Source organism: Clarias gariepinus, chromosome 21, assembly GCF_024256425.1.
Source record: "Clarias gariepinus isolate MV-2021 ecotype Netherlands chromosome 21, CGAR_prim_01v2, whole genome shotgun sequence".
Taxonomy (NCBI): domain Eukaryota; kingdom Metazoa; phylum Chordata; class Actinopteri; order Siluriformes; family Clariidae; genus Clarias; species Clarias gariepinus.
In genome coordinates this window covers 6,650,981-6,669,326 of record NC_071120.1, presented here as the reverse complement: position 1 = coordinate 6,669,326, position 18,346 = coordinate 6,650,981, and the positions used below count along the sequence as shown (strand labels likewise).

The 18,346-nt window shown below is 37.6% G+C and overlaps 1 protein-coding gene across 1 annotated transcript; it reads right to left on the bottom strand.

Annotated features, from left to right (window-relative positions):
* Positions 1-12,694: 12,694 nt before the first annotated feature.
* LOC128509759 (major histocompatibility complex class I-related gene protein-like) lies at positions 12,695-14,720 on the bottom strand. The gene is made up of 3 exons (XM_053481594.1): positions 14,546-14,720; positions 12,981-13,256; positions 12,695-12,768 (listed from the first exon to the last, which is right to left on the bottom strand). Exons 1-3 carry the CDS (start codon positions 14,718-14,720, stop codon positions 12,695-12,697), a joined length of 525 nt encoding a protein of 174 aa, XP_053337569.1.
* Positions 14,721-18,346: the final 3,626 nt, after the last annotated feature.

Genomic DNA, 18,346 nt, shown 5'->3' with positions numbered 1-18,346 from the left:
GTAGCACTAAATCCAGTTTTAGAGAAAACACACAGGATTTCTTAACAGCAAAGAAGTGTGTGTGTGTGTGTGTGGGGGGGGGGGGGGGGGGGGTGGCGCGCGTGTGTGTAAAGCAGCATGAATAGGCATAAAGTAAACAGTAGGGGGCAGATAGAGTACCTGCATGTCATGCGCGTCTTCAGACTTCAGAAAAACACATCGTGTGTGAGAAGTGTTAGTCAGGTCCGATGATTGTGGTGCTGGTTCATATCTGCTGTATGCAGTGGGGGGTGGGATATGTGTAAAACATCAATAATATTAAAATTAAACACAATTCATCTATTCACCTAACTTATAACAGATATTGATATTCACTTAATAAGTGTACAGTACACAGCTAAAGTATGACACGAGGGTCTCTGAGCTGTAATGCAAGAAACATCCCATGATGCGCACTGGCAAAGATTTTAATTCTATTTGTTTTAATTCTATTTTTATATAGTTTTAATAATGGTCATTGTCACAAAGCAATTGAAAACAGAAAAACAGAAGAGCCTGGTGGTTGTGGGTTGAGTGCTGTAGCACCGTCTGTCTGATATCAGTTTGCATAGCAGTCTGTGTGCTGCATGATTGAAATCTGTGGTGATTTTGTGGGGCTTCCTCAGACATCACGTATCGACGATATCCTGTAAGGATGGGAGGTTGTTAACAGCAATGAGTCCAAACCAGACAGATGTGCACCCAGTCATATTGCTCTCTATGGTGCATCTGTAGGGGTTGGTCAGGACTTCAGAGAGGAGATCAGATTTCCTGAGTCTCCACATAAAGTAGGATCACTGATCAACTGATTTCACCACTGTGGGCAGGTCTTCTGGAACTTGATAATCCTGGATCTATCCACAGATGTCCTCAGGTGTATAAGGTGACAAATACACCGTCCATCTGCAGCCTCCTGTAGTCCACAATCTTAGTCTTGGTGTGTGTGAGACAGAGCTTACTGTTGTTGCACCACTCTGACCTCATCTCTGTAGGCCATCTCATCTTTACCCATGCTAAGGCACAGGATGATGGAGTCATCAAAAAACTGGTGTGAAAGCACATGTGGTGATCTCACATGCATTCACACCAATTTGCTGGGCAGTTTGCTGGTGTGAAGACTCCCTCCCAGACTCCCTCCCGGTGCCCCAAACAACCACCACCCCAGCCACCAAAAAAACATGACAAAATTTCTCATTTTGTACACACCAAACGTTTTATTGTAAGATGTCGTTCCATAACAGACCAATTTTTGCAAATAATAAATACATAAACTACTCATAACTTAAATAAATATACTCTGTACAAACAAATATTATAAAACAAATATTTTAAATTATTTAGAATAATATACAAATAAAATATAGAATAAATAGAGAATAAATCACACAAAAGAAAATGAAATTATTTATTTCACTGCAGAACAGAAAACACAAACTGAAACAAAAATCTGACATTTCTGGCCTTTCTACATGCAAAGTCATCAATAATAGCATCATATGAGATATTCTTTCCTATTGAATGATTAGTGCTTATGACAGCAAGACCAGTAACCCGTTCTTGAGACATGGTTGACCTATTGACATGATCTCGCGACCCCCCACTATCAAAAACAAGCAATAAACATAACAAGCTTTTCACAGTATTTTGACTACATTTACTATACATCAAAATCATTTTGGCTTACCTTTCAATGGGAAGGGTGTACTTGTTTTTGGAAGCACAAAAGCTTCATTCCTGGCCTGATGGTGGATACAGCTACCCGCAGATCATCTTCGACATCAAGACGTGATTGGTATTTATTTTTATATACAGAATGTAACAGCGGAAAAAGACTGCTCACACAAATATGTAGGTCCAAATTGCTGCACGGGACAACTCTGTGTATTCGTCTGCTACCGCAATCCAAAATTTTTAATAAACAAAGGATGTTTCGTCTCCAAATGCCTTTGCATTTTGCCGGGCTTTATACTTTTATGAGCAAGCACTTCTGAACAGATTACACATTGAGGGAAATCTATGTTGTCGACAGTAGAGCAATTGAATCCATACTTTATGAATTCTTCCTGATATTTTCGACGTTTCCTACTTTGGTCTGACGGGGTCTTGCTCTTATGCTTGGTCGATGTACATGGTTCCGATGACTCGGGCAAACTGTCCACAATTTCCTCAACATTTTTAGATTTGCGAATAACAAATTTATCCATCTCGGCAGTTGCGGTTTTCACATGCAGTTGTGCGCTAGTGGCGTCATATCTTTAAGTGGCAAATATTTTTTTAAACACTCAATTTAAACACTCACACTCAATCAGTAATATCTTTACAAACCAGAAAATATTTATTTATAGCATTTACTTGTAATACTAAAAAGTGTGTATTATAATCACAAAAAAAGACATATTTTTTAATCCCTCTTGCGACCCCTTGAAATTATTCCGCGGCCACTCTGTCCCCCTCGGACCCCCAGTTTGAGAACCACTATCTTAAACCACAAGCCTAAGCACTAACACACAGAAACTGTCCATTTTTAGCGTTTAACTGTCTTCCAACCACAGATCTCACACTTGATATATTTGCACACGTGGCTCTGCATCTGAACTGTGGAACCTGACGCTCATCTGTGGTTCATCTGCTTCTGACTACTGCCTTCTGTCATACACTATTTTTTCACTATTTAATGTCCAAAAAAAGCTTGATTAATCATTTTCCCGGTTATTCTATTGATATGAAGTCTGAATGCTGATCGCTGTTCAACATTTCTAGAGTAGTTCATACTACTAATAATCATATACACAGATACAAACTAGGAGAAATAAAGGTGAATTTAGAACACACATCACATTCTCCAGATCAGGCAGTTTAATAAATAAATAAATGAATCAGTTGTTCATTCATCTCGAGTAAAGACTTTATCCTGGATCAAACCCCAGACAGCAACACTTCCTGCTCGACCATCACGCTCTCTCTCAGCATTTAACCAATGAAACAAATTACTATTATTATATATACAACTAGAGTTATAACTTTATTATAGAATACTTCACACATACTGTAGTGTATGTAATATATAAAATCATATTAAAAATACACTAGTGTAATTATTTAAAACGCACTAAAACTTTATAATGTATTAAAACTTAATTCTACATCTGTTACTTATACATTAGTGTGTGTTTAATAAACTCAGCAGTGTAAAAACTTGACGAACCTTTTACGATATGTAAATGTCTATGTGCGTGTGTGTGTGTGTGTGTGTGTGTGTGTGTGTGCGCGTGTGTGTGTGTGTGTGTGTGTGTGTGTGTGTGTGTGTGTGTGCTTGTGTGTGTCATTACTGCAGCTTTTGCATCAAAATGTAAAGCTGATATACAGGAGAATCTCATTGCAGTCTCAGAGAAACTCTAGAGCTCCTCCCCCACAAGTTTTAAACTACCATAAGCTTCATAAATGGCCACACCCCCTACACACAGACATAAACCAGCATTAGACTCACCTAACAGATGCCTCTTTGTCTCTCGTCCGATACACAAGGGTTCAGTTCAACATTCTGCCTCCGCTGTACCTCTGTGTCATGGGTAAGTCTTAAAGATCTTAAAGAATAAATAAAACAATACTGATCACACAGCAACTCATCCATATAGGCATGTAGACCTGGTCAAGAAGATCTGCTGAAGTTCTAACAAGCATCAGAATGGAAAAGAAAAGTGATTTCAGAACATGACATGGTTGTTGGGTGATTTGCATCATGGATGTGCAGCTGACAAATCTGCAGCAACTGTGATGGTATCATGTACTGTATGGATCAACAACTCATAGGAATGTTTCCAGCAACTTGTTGAATCTGTCATAAAGAATTAAGGCAATTCTGAAGACGAGAAGAGCCCAACCCAGTACTAGCAAGGTGTACCTAATGAATTGGCCAGTGTGTGTGTATTACAAACTACCAGTTAAAAGTTTGGACACACCTTCTAATTCCATAGTCGTTCCTGATATTTCTTTCTCTCTACAATGTAAATACACAATTATCTCCTTTGAACAGTTGATATTGAGATGTATCTACTACTTACACTCTGTAAATCCTTCATAACGGCTCTAATCTGAAGTGCAGTTTGTTAATTGGTGATTTCTGAGGCTGGTGACTAAATGAACGTCTCCTCTGCAGCAGAGGCAAGTTTTGGTCTTGCTTTCCTGGGAAGGTCTTCATGAGAGACAGTTTCCTTATGGAGCTTGATGGGTTTTGCCAATGCAGTCGACCATACAGTTACAGTTTTTTCTGATTGCTTAAGCACATTTTTTGTAACTATTGGCTATTTTTGCAAAACTCTACACACAAATAAGAAAACCTTTCACCCAATTATCAAAACATTTTAGTTCTCTTGCAAAAGAGTATACATCTTGTTTAACTCTACAAACCTTTGTAAAAATGGTATTTTTGTACCAAACAGTTAACACTAACCATCATATTTATAAGCACACAAAGTGCCAACTACACACTGATGGTATAAATAAAAAACACATCTGGCTTTTGCTTTCTCTGTGCACAAGGTAGGTGAATTTGAAGTAATACTTTTGACATAATTTTGTCATACAAACACACAAGGATTCAAATTTTACTTACTGTAAGTATGAATGTTTATTCATACATATCAAAACGAAGCACAAAAAAACATACAATTTCACTGAAAGAGAGAGAGAGAAAAAATATCAATCATGTCGTCTTTCTGGGTCCGGCCACAGAATTTCATCGACATCACAAGCAATGTCTTCTTGTCCAAGGCACCGTGGAAAATATCTTCTTGAGTGCCGTATCCAGGCCTGACATGATGCCTGGTCAATATCCTCACATGCCTCTTCCATTGCCTGTAAAAGAGCCATGCGCTGATGGGGATGACGGTCATAGACCTTCCAGCGCCAGGCAGAGAAGAATTCTTCGATTGGATTCAGGAATGGAGAATATGGGGGGAGGTTTAGTACAGTAAAGAGTTGGTGATCTGTGAACCAGTTGCGGACCAAAGCAGCCCTATGGAAGCTAACATTGTCCCATATGATAACATATCTCATCTGCTCTGCTCTCTGAACATTAGTGAGTGTATGATATAGGGTATCCAGGAATGTAATAATGTGTGCAGTGTTATATGGGCCCAGGATTGCATGATGGTGCACAACACCATTTTGACTCATAGCTGCACACATAGTTATATTACCACCACGCTGTCCTGGCACAATTATTATAGCACGTTGTCCAATAAGGTTCCTGCCACGTCTCCTTGTTTTAGTTAGGTTAAAACCTGCCTCATCTACATAAATCAGTTCATGACCCATGGCATCTGCCTCTAGCTCCATCACTCTCTGGAAAAGACAAAACAAATGCAGCACAGCAGGTTCATACACAGCACTACAGGATGGACTTCCACATTCAGTACCAATGATATTATAGCTTACCTGAACATATTCATATCGCAGTTGTTTTATGCGCTCACTGTTTCTTTCAAAAGGGACTCTGTAAATTTGTTTCATTCTTATTCTATTTCGTGCCAGTACACGAGATAATGCAGAGATGCTCACGTTGTTTATGTTTTGGAATGTGATGGTATCCTCTATTATGCGCTGCTGTATTTCTCGCAGCCTAATGGAATTATTGGCCAACACCATATTGACTATATGAGTCTCTTGTTCTTCAGTGAACATTCTTTGTCTGCCCCCAGATGCTGGATTTCTAGCAACTCTGTAAAGTAACAAATTCAGTTTTTACATGTCAAGTACTGTATTGTTTTTCATTAGGGTATGGTGCTACTAGAAAACTTACTGTAGTATGAAGTAACTGTACTAACCGATTCTCATTTCGAAATGTCCTTATGATACTTGCTACAGTGTAGCGGCTGAGGTTAGGCTGAACCCGTTGGCCAGCTTCCCTTAGGGTCATTCCATGGTTGATTACATGGTCTACTATTGTTGCTCTGATGTCATCAGGAATTCTGATTCTTCTTATCCTTCCTCCTTCCTCTTCACCTCCTTGTCCTCTTCCTCTAAATTCACCTCCTAGTCTTTGTCCTCCTCCTCTTCCACCTGCTCCTTCACGTCCTCGTCCTCTTCCTCTTCCTCGCCCTCCTCTAATTCTCACTCTTCTCAGTCTGCCCTCCATTGTTCTCCACATTGAAAGCTTACCTGTGGCTTATTTATAGTGCTCAAGCTGATTGCAAAGTGAACTAATTATATAAAACTGTTTTCACATGTGCAGTGTGGTCAAACAGTTACACAAAAAGTGTAAAAAATGTCCATAAATGTGTATAGTTTTACTAGGAGTGTTCTGATAATTTGGAAATTGTGTGTAAAGTACTGAGTTGTGTTTACAGTTCTGCAAAAGGAGTGCTGTGGATTAGATTGTATTTATACATTTGCAAATTGTGTGTTATAAAAGTGCAAACTGTGTGCAAAGCAGTGTTTGTGCTTTTAATTTTGCAAACTCAGTGAATAGTTTTTCTACAACTATTAATAATTTTAGAAATTGTGCTACAGGAATCATTATTACTGTTTAAGCAATCAGAAAAAACTGTAATGCAGTTATAATGATTAAAATGTTTTCTTTAATGTTCCTCTCCAAGGTTCAGACTCTCCTGCTGTGTTCTTCTTGCTGACTGTGGTGTTCGGTGCAATGACTGCGATTCTACTCAGTGTTTTGTTGTTCAACATATTGAAGCACAGAAAAACTCAAACAGGTCAATTATTACTCTTATAATAATATTAATAATAATAATAATGATAATAATAACAATAATAATATAGTTGCAATCAACGATGAGCAGGGCCAAGCACCTATGGCATCACCCCTGGGCACAACACACAATCTATGTGCCTTTTGAGCACGCTAAGACCTGGACGCTAATGTCACAGAATATGTCATAAGTTTAAGGGATCGTCACAGCTGGACGCGTCTTTCCTGAATGCATTTGCCAGCTGTGTGTGCAACATACAACCTGTGTGTCTTTTGACCATGCCAAGTGTTCTCAAAAGCCACGGTTGCTGATGTCTCTCAATGTGGGCCGGGTTGGGTGGTGATGGTAATGGCGCAGGTGCTTGGGCCGGTCATTGTTTGTGTAGGATGTGTAGTGTGTGTAGTGTCTTGGATGTATAGTGTGTGTACGATGTGTAGTGTGTGTAGGATTCGTAGATTATGTCTCTGTGTGTGTGTGTGTGTGTGTGTGTGTGTGTATGTGTGTGTGTATGTGTGTGTGTACTGTGTATGATGTGTTGTGTGTGTGTTCGTAGGATAAGTAGTGTGTGTGTAGAATATGTGTGTGTGTGTGTGTGTGTGTGTGTGTGTGTGGGTGTGTGTACGATGTGTCTGTGTAAAGGGTGTGTGTACGATGTGTCTGTGTACAGTGTGTGTATTTAATAGTGGTGATGTTGTAAATGTGTGTTTTGCAAATGACCCAAGATATCTAACCTCCTTAAATTGAGCCCATGATAAGTACAGTGAAAATTGTTCAACTTAAAAACAATTGTGTGTGAAAATTGTGTATAGTATGTGTGTTCAATACGTATGTGGTAGTATGTGTGTGTAGTGTGTGTGTGTGTGTAGTGTATGTGTAGTTTATGTGTGTAATGCATGTTTGTGTGTCACATGTATGTGTGTATTGTATTTGTGTATAGTGTATGTGTGTGTAGTCTATGTATGTGTACTGTATGTGTAGGATGTGTGTTTAGTGTATGTGGTGTAGGTGTGTGTGTAGTATGCGTGTGTGTATGTGTGTGTAGTGTACAGTATGTGTGTGTGTAGTCTATGTGTGTGTAGTGCATACTGTATGTGTAGTACTGTATGTGTGTGTGTTTGTGTGTGTGGTAAGGATGTGTGTAGCATGTGTGTGTAGTGTATGTGTGTGTTGTGTGTGTATTTAATAGTGCTGATGTCATAAATGTGCACTTTGAAAATGACCCAAAATATTTGATCTCTAGTTGAGTTGAGCCCATGTCATGCACACTGAACATTGTCCAGATCAATGAGATCTAGAAGTGTACTGAGTGTGACATGGATACATGCAAATGTGTATGAGCAATGCAGCGAAATCTCCTATGAAGGCCCTGAGCCACGCTTAGACTCGCAGGCGTCCTAATAGCAGCAGATTCCACTCGCGTGAGTCTTTGAGCATTGTAAGAACCAAAAAATAGATGGCCCGAATGTTTAAAAAAAAAAAAAACAGTAAAATATATACTGTAGTTGCAAGCTATGTTGAGCGGGCCCAAGTGTCCTGTGGAACGCTGGTGTGTGTGTGTGTGTGTGTATATGTGTGAGAGTGAGAGATATGAGTGTGAACATTTGTGATGAAAGTGTGAATGTGTGATGTATGACTGTATTTACGCATGTGTCAGTGTTAAAATTTGTGATGTGTATGTTGTGGTATATTAGTGTGTTTTGTGTGTGTGAGTGTGTGTGTGCAAAAGAAAATAAATCTTAGGGAAAAAAGAGGGTCCTATGCACCCTATAGTGCTTGGGCCCTAAAAAGAAAGGAAAAAAAAAATCTTAGACCAAGAGGACCCTCGCACATTTATGACATCAGCACTATTAAAACAACATTATCAGAGCGATGGCAATGATGTCATAGTGATGTCATCATTGTGATGATGTCAGTGCTTGGGCCCTATAAAATTATAATAATCTTTGCTTTGTGTTAAATTAGGTGTTACAGAGGAAAGTAATGAAGTAAATGTAAGTGAAGTTTAAACACACACACACACACACACACACACACACACACACGCACATCTATGCTAACAAAAATCAATACATTTCTTACGTCTCTGTAACAAACTTTACTTTTAGTTTTGGACAAACAATATAAAATAGTGCTTATATTTTCTAAGCAGCTCTTTGAATGTCTCAGCTGTAATATAGCTATACATGATCCAATTGGTTCCCTTTATTCCCATTATTTCTGTTTTAATCAGATGCTTTAAATAAAGCCAAAGATCTTAAAGGTCTCGTCATAAAAAGTTCAAAACACTTTATTTTCTGTTCTTCAGTCAGTTCAAGTAGTTTTTAAATGTCATTTAACCCACATTCACTCACATCTTTTTCAAATAAATATTTCAAATATTCACAATTTTTCGTAAAAAAAAAAAAAAGGTAGTTAAACCTGATAATTTTTGGTGTGGTTCAGATCTGTGCAAAAACAGCAAACTGATTTACCCTGTTTTAAGTGTCATAAGAAGGCATAAGCACAAATTTATATTATTTTTTAAAGGAATTAAATATCTAACAGTTAAGCATGCAACTGAAAACTATTAAGCAAAATTGCACATCAAAATTTTTAAAAATCAAATCAGTTTATGTTTGTTTTTATGAAAATATTTTCACACTTTCATACTGTATTAAAAAGAATTTAAAATCAATTACACTTATTTAGGTGTAAAAAGCAGTGGTTCCTATTAATAATTTTACCAACATAATATTATGTATAAATAGTTAATATAAAAGTAATGCAAGTGTTAAATACATGCACAATAAAGCACATGTGCTAACGTCAAAGGAAAAGAATCCTGCCGCTTCTCAGAGAACAAGAGTCTTCCACCATTAGTGCTTTATGATTTTTATTAAACCTGACTCGAGCACATAAGAACATCTTAGGAACAAATGCTACTGTATATTTGGTTTATTTGATTTATTATTTATTCATATTAAATTGTGTCTGTATCTTCTTTGTTCCTGCAGGATAATTCGATTCTTCAGTCCTCTAGCAAGAAAAACAAGAGACCTGATGAAAAAGTGGACACACACGTTGTGTTTTCTCCTGTCGGGTCGCAGTAATGTGTGAACATCAGGTCTTATATTATTTACTGTCTTCCTAATGCGAAACATATTTTTGAAGATGTGTGTTTTTAGGAATCATAGCGTTTATGACATCACTGTTGTAGAATAATGCTGGGTTTTACAGTATGTAAAGAATATAATTTGAGAAATCATTGTAAGACAATATCATCCTAACTTTCTCATTGATCTCTGATGCTAGTTGCCAGAAGATGTGTAGCAAACCTTATGCTATGAAAAAGACATTTCAACTTGTTTGGCCTTCTACATATTTTTATTATCTGGTTTTTATTTGAGTCAAAACAGAGAAGGGGTTTGTTTCTGGACATTGTAAGGAAAATATTATATAATATTATATAATACATAAAAATATAAAGCATCCTCCATAATGCTTGCCACTCCTGGTTAAGATGTGTCCAAAAGACGTGTAATGAATTCATTTTGTATTGCTGATGCATAATCTCACACTAAAAATTGTAGAAAAATCTATCCTTCAACTAAAGTCAAATTTAAAAAATACAACAAAAGAAATAAATAAAATCACCTGTTTTACTTTTCACCGCTAATAATTCCAATAAAATAAATGTACTTGAAACATATTTGTAATTTTTACTGTAGTCTTTAAAGTTGATCAGAGTATCTAAAAATTTAAATTAATACCTCTTGTTTCCCTGTGGTATAAATATGAAGTGACACATAGGCCTATTTCTCTTATCCATTGTTCAACATGGGAAAGACAAGAGAACACCCCATTTAAGTAAGGCAGATGTGAAAATAGCCACTTTCCTAAACACACCCTTATCTACAGTCAGAGGAATCATTAAGAAGTTTAAAACAACTGAAACAGGGACAAACAAGGCTGGACGAGGACCCAGGTTTATCTCGCTACCATGCACAGTGAGGAGGATGTTAAGAGGAGGAAAAAAATATCTCCAAAGCTCACTGTTAGAGAACTGCATCAAAGAGAGGCATCTTGGGGTCACAAAGTCTGCATAACAACCATCAGACGCTATCTACAAGAAAAAAGCCTTCTCTCACCTACAGTACAATAACAAACATAAATCTCTTTACAGGGACTTCAATTTGGACCGTGTGCTGTGGTGAGACTGAGATAGAGCATTTTGGCAACCAAGACTGCCAAATGCCCAGGAGGATCTGTGATGCTGTGTTTCTCTTCCAAACACCATGGGAACCTTGTTAGGGTGCATTGCATCATAAACCATTTTAATTAAAAAATCAGGACATTTTAAATAAAAACCTGATGGCCTCTGTCAGAAAGCTGAAGATTGGTCATCATTGGGTCAACATGATTATGACCCAAAACATGTGGCGAAATCTACACAAAAATAGTTCAGCAGACACAAAATCAAGCTCCTCTCATGGCCATCTCAGTCCCCAGACCTCAACCCAATTGAAAAACCAGTGGGGTGTGCTGAAGAGGAGAGTGCGTAAGACAAGACCCAGGACTCTGGTTGACATGAAAAGAGGAATGGTCTGACATTATTGGTATTCTCTACGATTTTGTGAAATGTTATAGGAAGAGATTAAATGCAGTCATGTTTGGCGAAAGGGGGTTTCAGGTAAAAAAAAATAAATAAATCTTCATGTTGAATGTTTTTCACTAAATAATTTTACTTTATTGTTTAATTATTCTATATTATTTAAATAAGAAATAACTTTATTAGAACCCTAAGAACTAAGCACTGTAAATGTATTATAAAATCGTCTCATCAGTTCACAAAATATTTGCCCAAAGGTCTGGGGGTAATTGATATGATTTTTGACAAATTTGAGACGAGGCTTTGTGTTCTTTTTGTTCAGCAGTGGCTTTTGCTTTGGAACTTTCCCATGGATGCTGATGCTCCCCACAGTTTGAAATCATCGTTTAAAAATTTTACTTTTTAAAGGGTATATTTGTTTACTATTAAATGTGTGTATTCCTTAGGTCAGTTGGGAACTGTGGCAAGTGTTAGTTTATTGTTTTACTTAAGCCAAGTCATACACAGCCGGTGTCATTTCTGTACATCATTAGAAAAATGTACTATAAATTATAAGCATAACATCTGGTATCACATTTAAACTCATAATCTAGTAAATATCAAATAATAAAATAAAAATCTTACCTGTTCATCCTAGACCAGATGTGCATATCACATAGGATATTATGTATATACACCCTGATTAAAATGTACACATCATCCAGAAGTGACATTTTCTCTCTTTGTCATTTCTATGTGAACTTCATATCACCCGGAACAGTGATTCATGTCTGTGTGTGGAACCCACTTGTCTATCAGTCATACACATTAAGTAAAGAAATGCCTCATTTCAGGCTCCTTCCTTTTGCCCAAAAGCTCAACTCATACTGTATCTGCTGAGATCTGTGTGAATTCAAGAGAAGCCACGATGGAGGAATAATTGATAATTGATACTGAGATAAACAAGGAGTGTGCACATATTAAACCTCATGACAGATGGGCTGCCTATACTAACTTACTAATCCAAAGTTCAGATACACACAGACTGCAATTCAGATAGCAGGACACAGTTAACATGAGTCAAGACGTGAAAACGTTTTTAAGCTCACCTCTAGTGAATAAATCTTAGTGCAACATGTAACAACAATTATTAGTGCGGTTTGTGTACCACACTGTTTATGTTCCTGGTGCTTCAGTGTAACACTTACCCTGAATGCTGCTTCCTGTAATAATGGACAGGACAGTACATGTCATGATCAGATTATAGTCAGAATAATCAAAATTGTAAGTTGTACCAAGTGCTTCACTGCTTGGTTTAGAAGGTCTTAAAGGTCCCCATGATCATCAGACATCCGGTGTTTCTCCCTCTTTCTGTAATTCGGGTTATCAGCGTCAATCTTCTTTATCCATCCAGGTCACCAACTGTGTAACTGATTTTTGTTGTGATGTCAGTGATGTACTGTAGTGTATGGGTGCCTATAAAAGAGCATTATACAGCATTTAGTTTATGTTTTTACAATAAAGAATTGTGGGATCAAAAGGATGGGATCATGATCAGATTATAGTCAGAAACAGCCTTATACACAAATACAACAGAATAAACACTTCTGTTCGCATATATATGCTAAAAACATACATTTTTACATATCTATTATGCATACAAAATATTTATAAAATATCACACTTACCTTTTCTCTCCTCAGTATTTGTCCTGTATTGCACGTATTGCATTAATGTCTCGATACAGTTATTGTTGAGGTAGTTCTTCCAGTGTTTAGCCTGATGTTCTTTAGGATCCCACTCCGTGATAAAGTTCTCAGCTCTAGCATTTGCTGCAGTCCAGGTTCCAGTTGTCAGATCCAGGCTGAAAAAATCGTCCCCATCAAAAAGGTACTGAATGGATCCTCTACGAGAGCCGTCACCATCAAGCTCACATCTGTACCTCTTCTGCAGAATATGTTTTCCTGCACACACAAAATTATTGCAGATTTCTTCCACCTGAATTGATGTTTTCAGCTGATATGTTTGCAAACTGCAAAATAAAATAATAAAATTTAAATCCGTTCAATTATGTGATTCTTGTGTTTGCTGGTTTATGTATCACCACTAACTTAACACAGTAAGGTTGCACCGTTCGATTAATCAATGACAGGATTGGCTGGTCTTCAGCTTAATCAGACATGATTTATCAAATTCGGACATAACTGATTCTGTGCCGAGTGCATAAGCATCTGAGTGTGCAAAATTATAAAAAATCGCAGGTTAAAAGCATCTGAATTTTTTTTTCCTCCAAACTCTGTGAGCGAATTTATCTCAGCCACTCATTACACACACTAGTCTCCTGACATTATGAGAATTAAACCAAAACATGCGTATTAGAAGCCGTGTATGCCCAACATTTGCTCAAGAAAATGTCACATTTGGCGCTCTACACTGTTCCCACATTGGGCTCTCATCTGGTAGGAGTTGATTATTTGCTAAGTTTATTTAGAAATAACAGTTATGGTGCCAGATACAGCGCACTCCACAATTCTTAGGCTTCTAATAAATTAATTTTATTATTTAAACTATATAGAACCACAGTGCAAAAAAAAGAGAAAAATCCAAGCTTTAATATGTACAATTTTTCAGGAAAAAAAAATCTCACATAAAGTAATATATTTTTATTTTACATGGCATGTGTGCCACAATTATTGGCACCCCTGATGTTAATACTTCATACGACCCCTAGACCACTTAATCTCCTTTCACGTTCCGTTAAATCATAGTGTAATGCTTTTTTCCCCAGCATCGTCATAAAGAACGAGCTACATTTAATTATTCATATTCAGTTGTAAAGCTGTTGAATAAAGCTAAAGTAGGGTGCGTGCCATGACAAAGTAGTCCGCCTCCGGCAGCATAACAAGATGAACTACCAAGTGGAATGATTTTTATTCACTTTCCCACAAGTTACAACATATATTGAAAGTTTGTCCCTGTTCATGTCTATGCACCCTTGGGCACATCTGATCATGTTGGCTGATATTGCTTGCAGCTCTTCAACGGTTATGCAGCTGATAGCGTGATGTTTTCCATGAGTTCATTCAGGGTATGTGGATTGTTGGCGCACACTTTCTCCTTTAGCATTCCTCAGCGCCTGTGTTTTGCCTTATTATAAGAATGACATGGGGTAGGCTGTTATGATCATCCTAATTTTATTTAAGAAATGAAAACATTTTAACAAATTACATTTTTACATCCATATAGCACCCACCCCCGTTGCGCTGTACCACCACAGGGAAAACCTTCTGAAGATTATCAATATATTTATTGCATGCAATTTTGGTCAAGCGATCTCTCTGGAAGGTTACAATGGCCTGAAGAAGCTCATATTTGTTCAGTGGTTTAGCCTCATGTCTGACAAACTCCTTCAGCACGAGCCAAACCATCTCTATAGGGTTGAGGTCAGGAGCCCTGCATGTAAGGTATACAAGTTAGAGGAAATTGTCATGTGAACATTTCATAAAGAAGTAAATCTAAAATAACAGAACACAGGGCGTAGGAAACATACTCGGCTGGAGTTTTCACCCAGATGATCCCCGCCTCAGCAATACACTGTCATTCAGTCATATTAATCAACTATTTAGCTACTGTATCTCGTCAAGTAAAATGTGCTGTACATTAGATTAAACTAAGCACATCAATGCAAATCGCTCCAAAGCCACAGTCGTTTCGTCAGCAAAGATTACATTGTCTCCTTGACAGCCATCCACTGCTGCGCTTGGCTAAGACGCTGGGCTTTGTTGGTGGACCGAATCAAAGGTTCTATGCTAAACAAACAAACAAACTCAAACAAATAAATGTATAGATAAATGTGTCAAATCTAAAATATAATGTATAGTCGCTAAAATTATTATGGATGCTTACCGGGTTTGCCATAAGTCCATCCAAGTATCTTTATTGATCTTCTACTGGTGCAAATTGATAATTTCAATCGCAGTCGGATCTGAAGCTCGCTTCGAATCTGTTTAGCAGACCGTTCATCATCCTCGTGCAGCATTTCGTTAATGCACTGAAGTACAGCACTATACAAATAAAAATTTTATTCAATGTCAGATTAATGTAAAATTTTTTATTTTATACGAAACAAATACTAACATAACCTACCTGGTAACTTTCAATGGAGTTGGTGTTTTAATTGCAGAAGTCAGGTGACAAGAACCCATTCCACTTGTGGAATGCCCTAATAAATAGTATACAAACATCTTAATAAAAGGTTTAAATTTGAGCAGTTTAGTTTTTTGGTTTAAGTTTGGTTCACAATGTGTTATTTTTGTAAGTATGTAAATGACTGCGATGTCAAAAAGCCGGCGTGATTATTTGAACTTGAATATAAAAAACAGACAGGATCCACAGTTCATTTCAATGAACTTGTTTGTGGTGGAGAGCGTCACAAAAAGAGCAAAAGATTATCATACAGACTACTACCCGTCCACAGGTTTTACTCTCTTCACTTACAGGAGCTGAGTGCCTGAGACGGGGAGAAGTCCTGGTGGCGGTCTCCTTTTCACGTGTGTGTGTGTGTGTGTGTGTGTGCGCATCTGAGTGTCTCTACACAGGTGTAAGGAATAGTGAGGTGCTGTGGAGGCCTAGTTGTGCCCTTTCACGCCTCAGCTGTTGTACTTTGAGTCTCTTTTTTTTTTTTGGATATCTCAGTCATTTTTGTATGACGTTTATGATGTGCTTGCATGTTATACTGTATGTTACAGCGAAATTGCTCTTTTTTTATGTCTTGTAATAAAATTTTATTAGTTTTTATATCTGTGTCTCCTGCCGCCTCACTGAGAACAAACCTGTGCTGTTTCCAAAAACAAATATTCTCTAAATATTCCCTGGTGAAATTCCAGGGTGGCGTAATCGTTAGGTACAGTAGTACTTCTTTAAACCCTTGGTGTCCCGCCACATTCTGAATGTCGCAGATAATTCTGTTTTACAAAAAAAAAAAAAACAGTAGCATTAGAGAAAACACACTAAACTAAACTTAACAGCCTATAAGAAATATGTTTGTGTCTGTGTGTGTGTGTGTGTGTCTGTGTGTGTGTGTGTGTGTGTGTGTGTGTGTGTACAAAGCTACATAAATAGGTATAAACCAAACAGTAGGAGCCTGTATGATTCTGTGTCTTCAGACTTCAAAAAAAGAGCAGTGTGTGAGAACTTTGTTAGTTAGGTTTATTAGTTGTTGTCAGGGGTATCTCAGTGGTTAATCATTGGACTACGGTTTAGAAGATCCCAGGTTCAAATCCCACGACCACTAAGCTGTCTCTGTTGGGCCCTTGAGCAAGACCATCATCTGCTCAGATGTATAATGAGATAAAAATTCTCATTATATACTCAGGAAAAAAAGAAACGTCCCCTTTTCAGGACTGTGTATTTCAACAATAATGTTGTAAAAATCCAAATAACTTTACAGATCTTCATTGTAAAGGGTTTAAACAATGTTTCCATGCATGTTCAATTAACCATAATCAATTAATTAACATGCACCTGTGGAATGGTTGTTAAGACCTTAACAGCTTACAGAAAGTAGGCATTTAAGGTCACAGTTCTAAAAACGCAGGACACTAAAGAGACTTGTCTATCGACTGTGAAAAACACCCAAAGAAAGATGCCCAGGGTCCCTGCTCATCTGCGTGAACGTGCATTAGGCATGCTGCAGGGAGGCATGGGGACTGCTGATGTGGCTACAGTGGTACAGGATGGCCACAACTGCCCGAGTCACACCAGGAACACACAATCCCTCCATCAGTGCTCAGACTGTCCGCAATAGGCAGTCCATGAGGAGGAGATGCACTGCAGTACTTCAAGCAGCTGGTGGCCACACCAGATACTGACTGGTACTTTTGATTTTGAGCCTCCCTTCATTCAGGGACACATTGTGAAACATTTTTAGTTTATGTCTTATGGTGTTGACTCTTTTAGTGTTCATACAAATATTTACACATTAAGTTTACTGAAAGTAAAAACAGTTGAAAGTCAGAGGACGTTTCTTTTTTTGCTGAGTATATAAATTCTCAGTAAGTCGCCCTGGATGTTGCCGTCTGGTAATGTGGTGCTGGTTTGGATCTGCTGTATAAGTGAGAAACACATCAATAATTTTTTTAATGAAACACATTTTCAATCCATTCATTTACTTAAAATGTGTACCAGATGTTGATATTCACTCAATAAGTGTACACAGCTAAAAATGGCAATATTGCAATCCATGCAATGCTATGTGTAAAAAAAAGTGTATAACAGACTGGTCTCAGAGCTGTAATGCAAAAAACATCTCATGATGGATAGGGGCAAAGAGTTCAATTCCATTAAATTGAATTTCATTTTATTTTTATGTAGCCTTATATATATATGGATGCATGACTTCTGGATAAAAATTCTACATTTATGAATGTACTCCTGTAAAGTGGTGGCAGGAAAAAAAACTCTCTGAGGAAGAAACCTGGAGAGGAAGCAGACTCAAAGTGAACTAGTCATCATCTCAGTGATACCAGCTAGTGTGATTTTAAATAATGTCCTTTAACTGCGTGCTGTGAAAGTAAAAAAAAAAAGAAATTATAATTAATAACTGTATTAATTAGGAAAGTCATTATAATTTTAGTATAAAGTCCATTTTGTTGAAGTTGTCAGTTGTTCACTGATGGAGACTTTGATGGACAAATGTTTGTGGTAATTGCAAAACCCTAGTCTTAAAATCAACCAAACAATCAGAATAGTAAGAGCCTGGTGGTTGTGGGTTGAGTGCTGTAGCACCGTCTGTCTGATATCAGTTTGCATAGCAGTCTGTGTGCTACATGATTGAAATCTGTGGTGATCATACTGTATGATACTTTCTTAGTCATCATGTATGAAAAATATTCTGTAAGGCTGGGAATTTCTTGCCAGGAATGAGTCCAAACCAGACAGATGTGCACCCAGTCATATTGCTCTCTATGGTGCACCTGTAGGAGTTGGTCAGGACTTCAGAAAAGAGACCAAATTTTCTGAGCCGCCAAGTAGAATCACTGATCAACAGATTTCA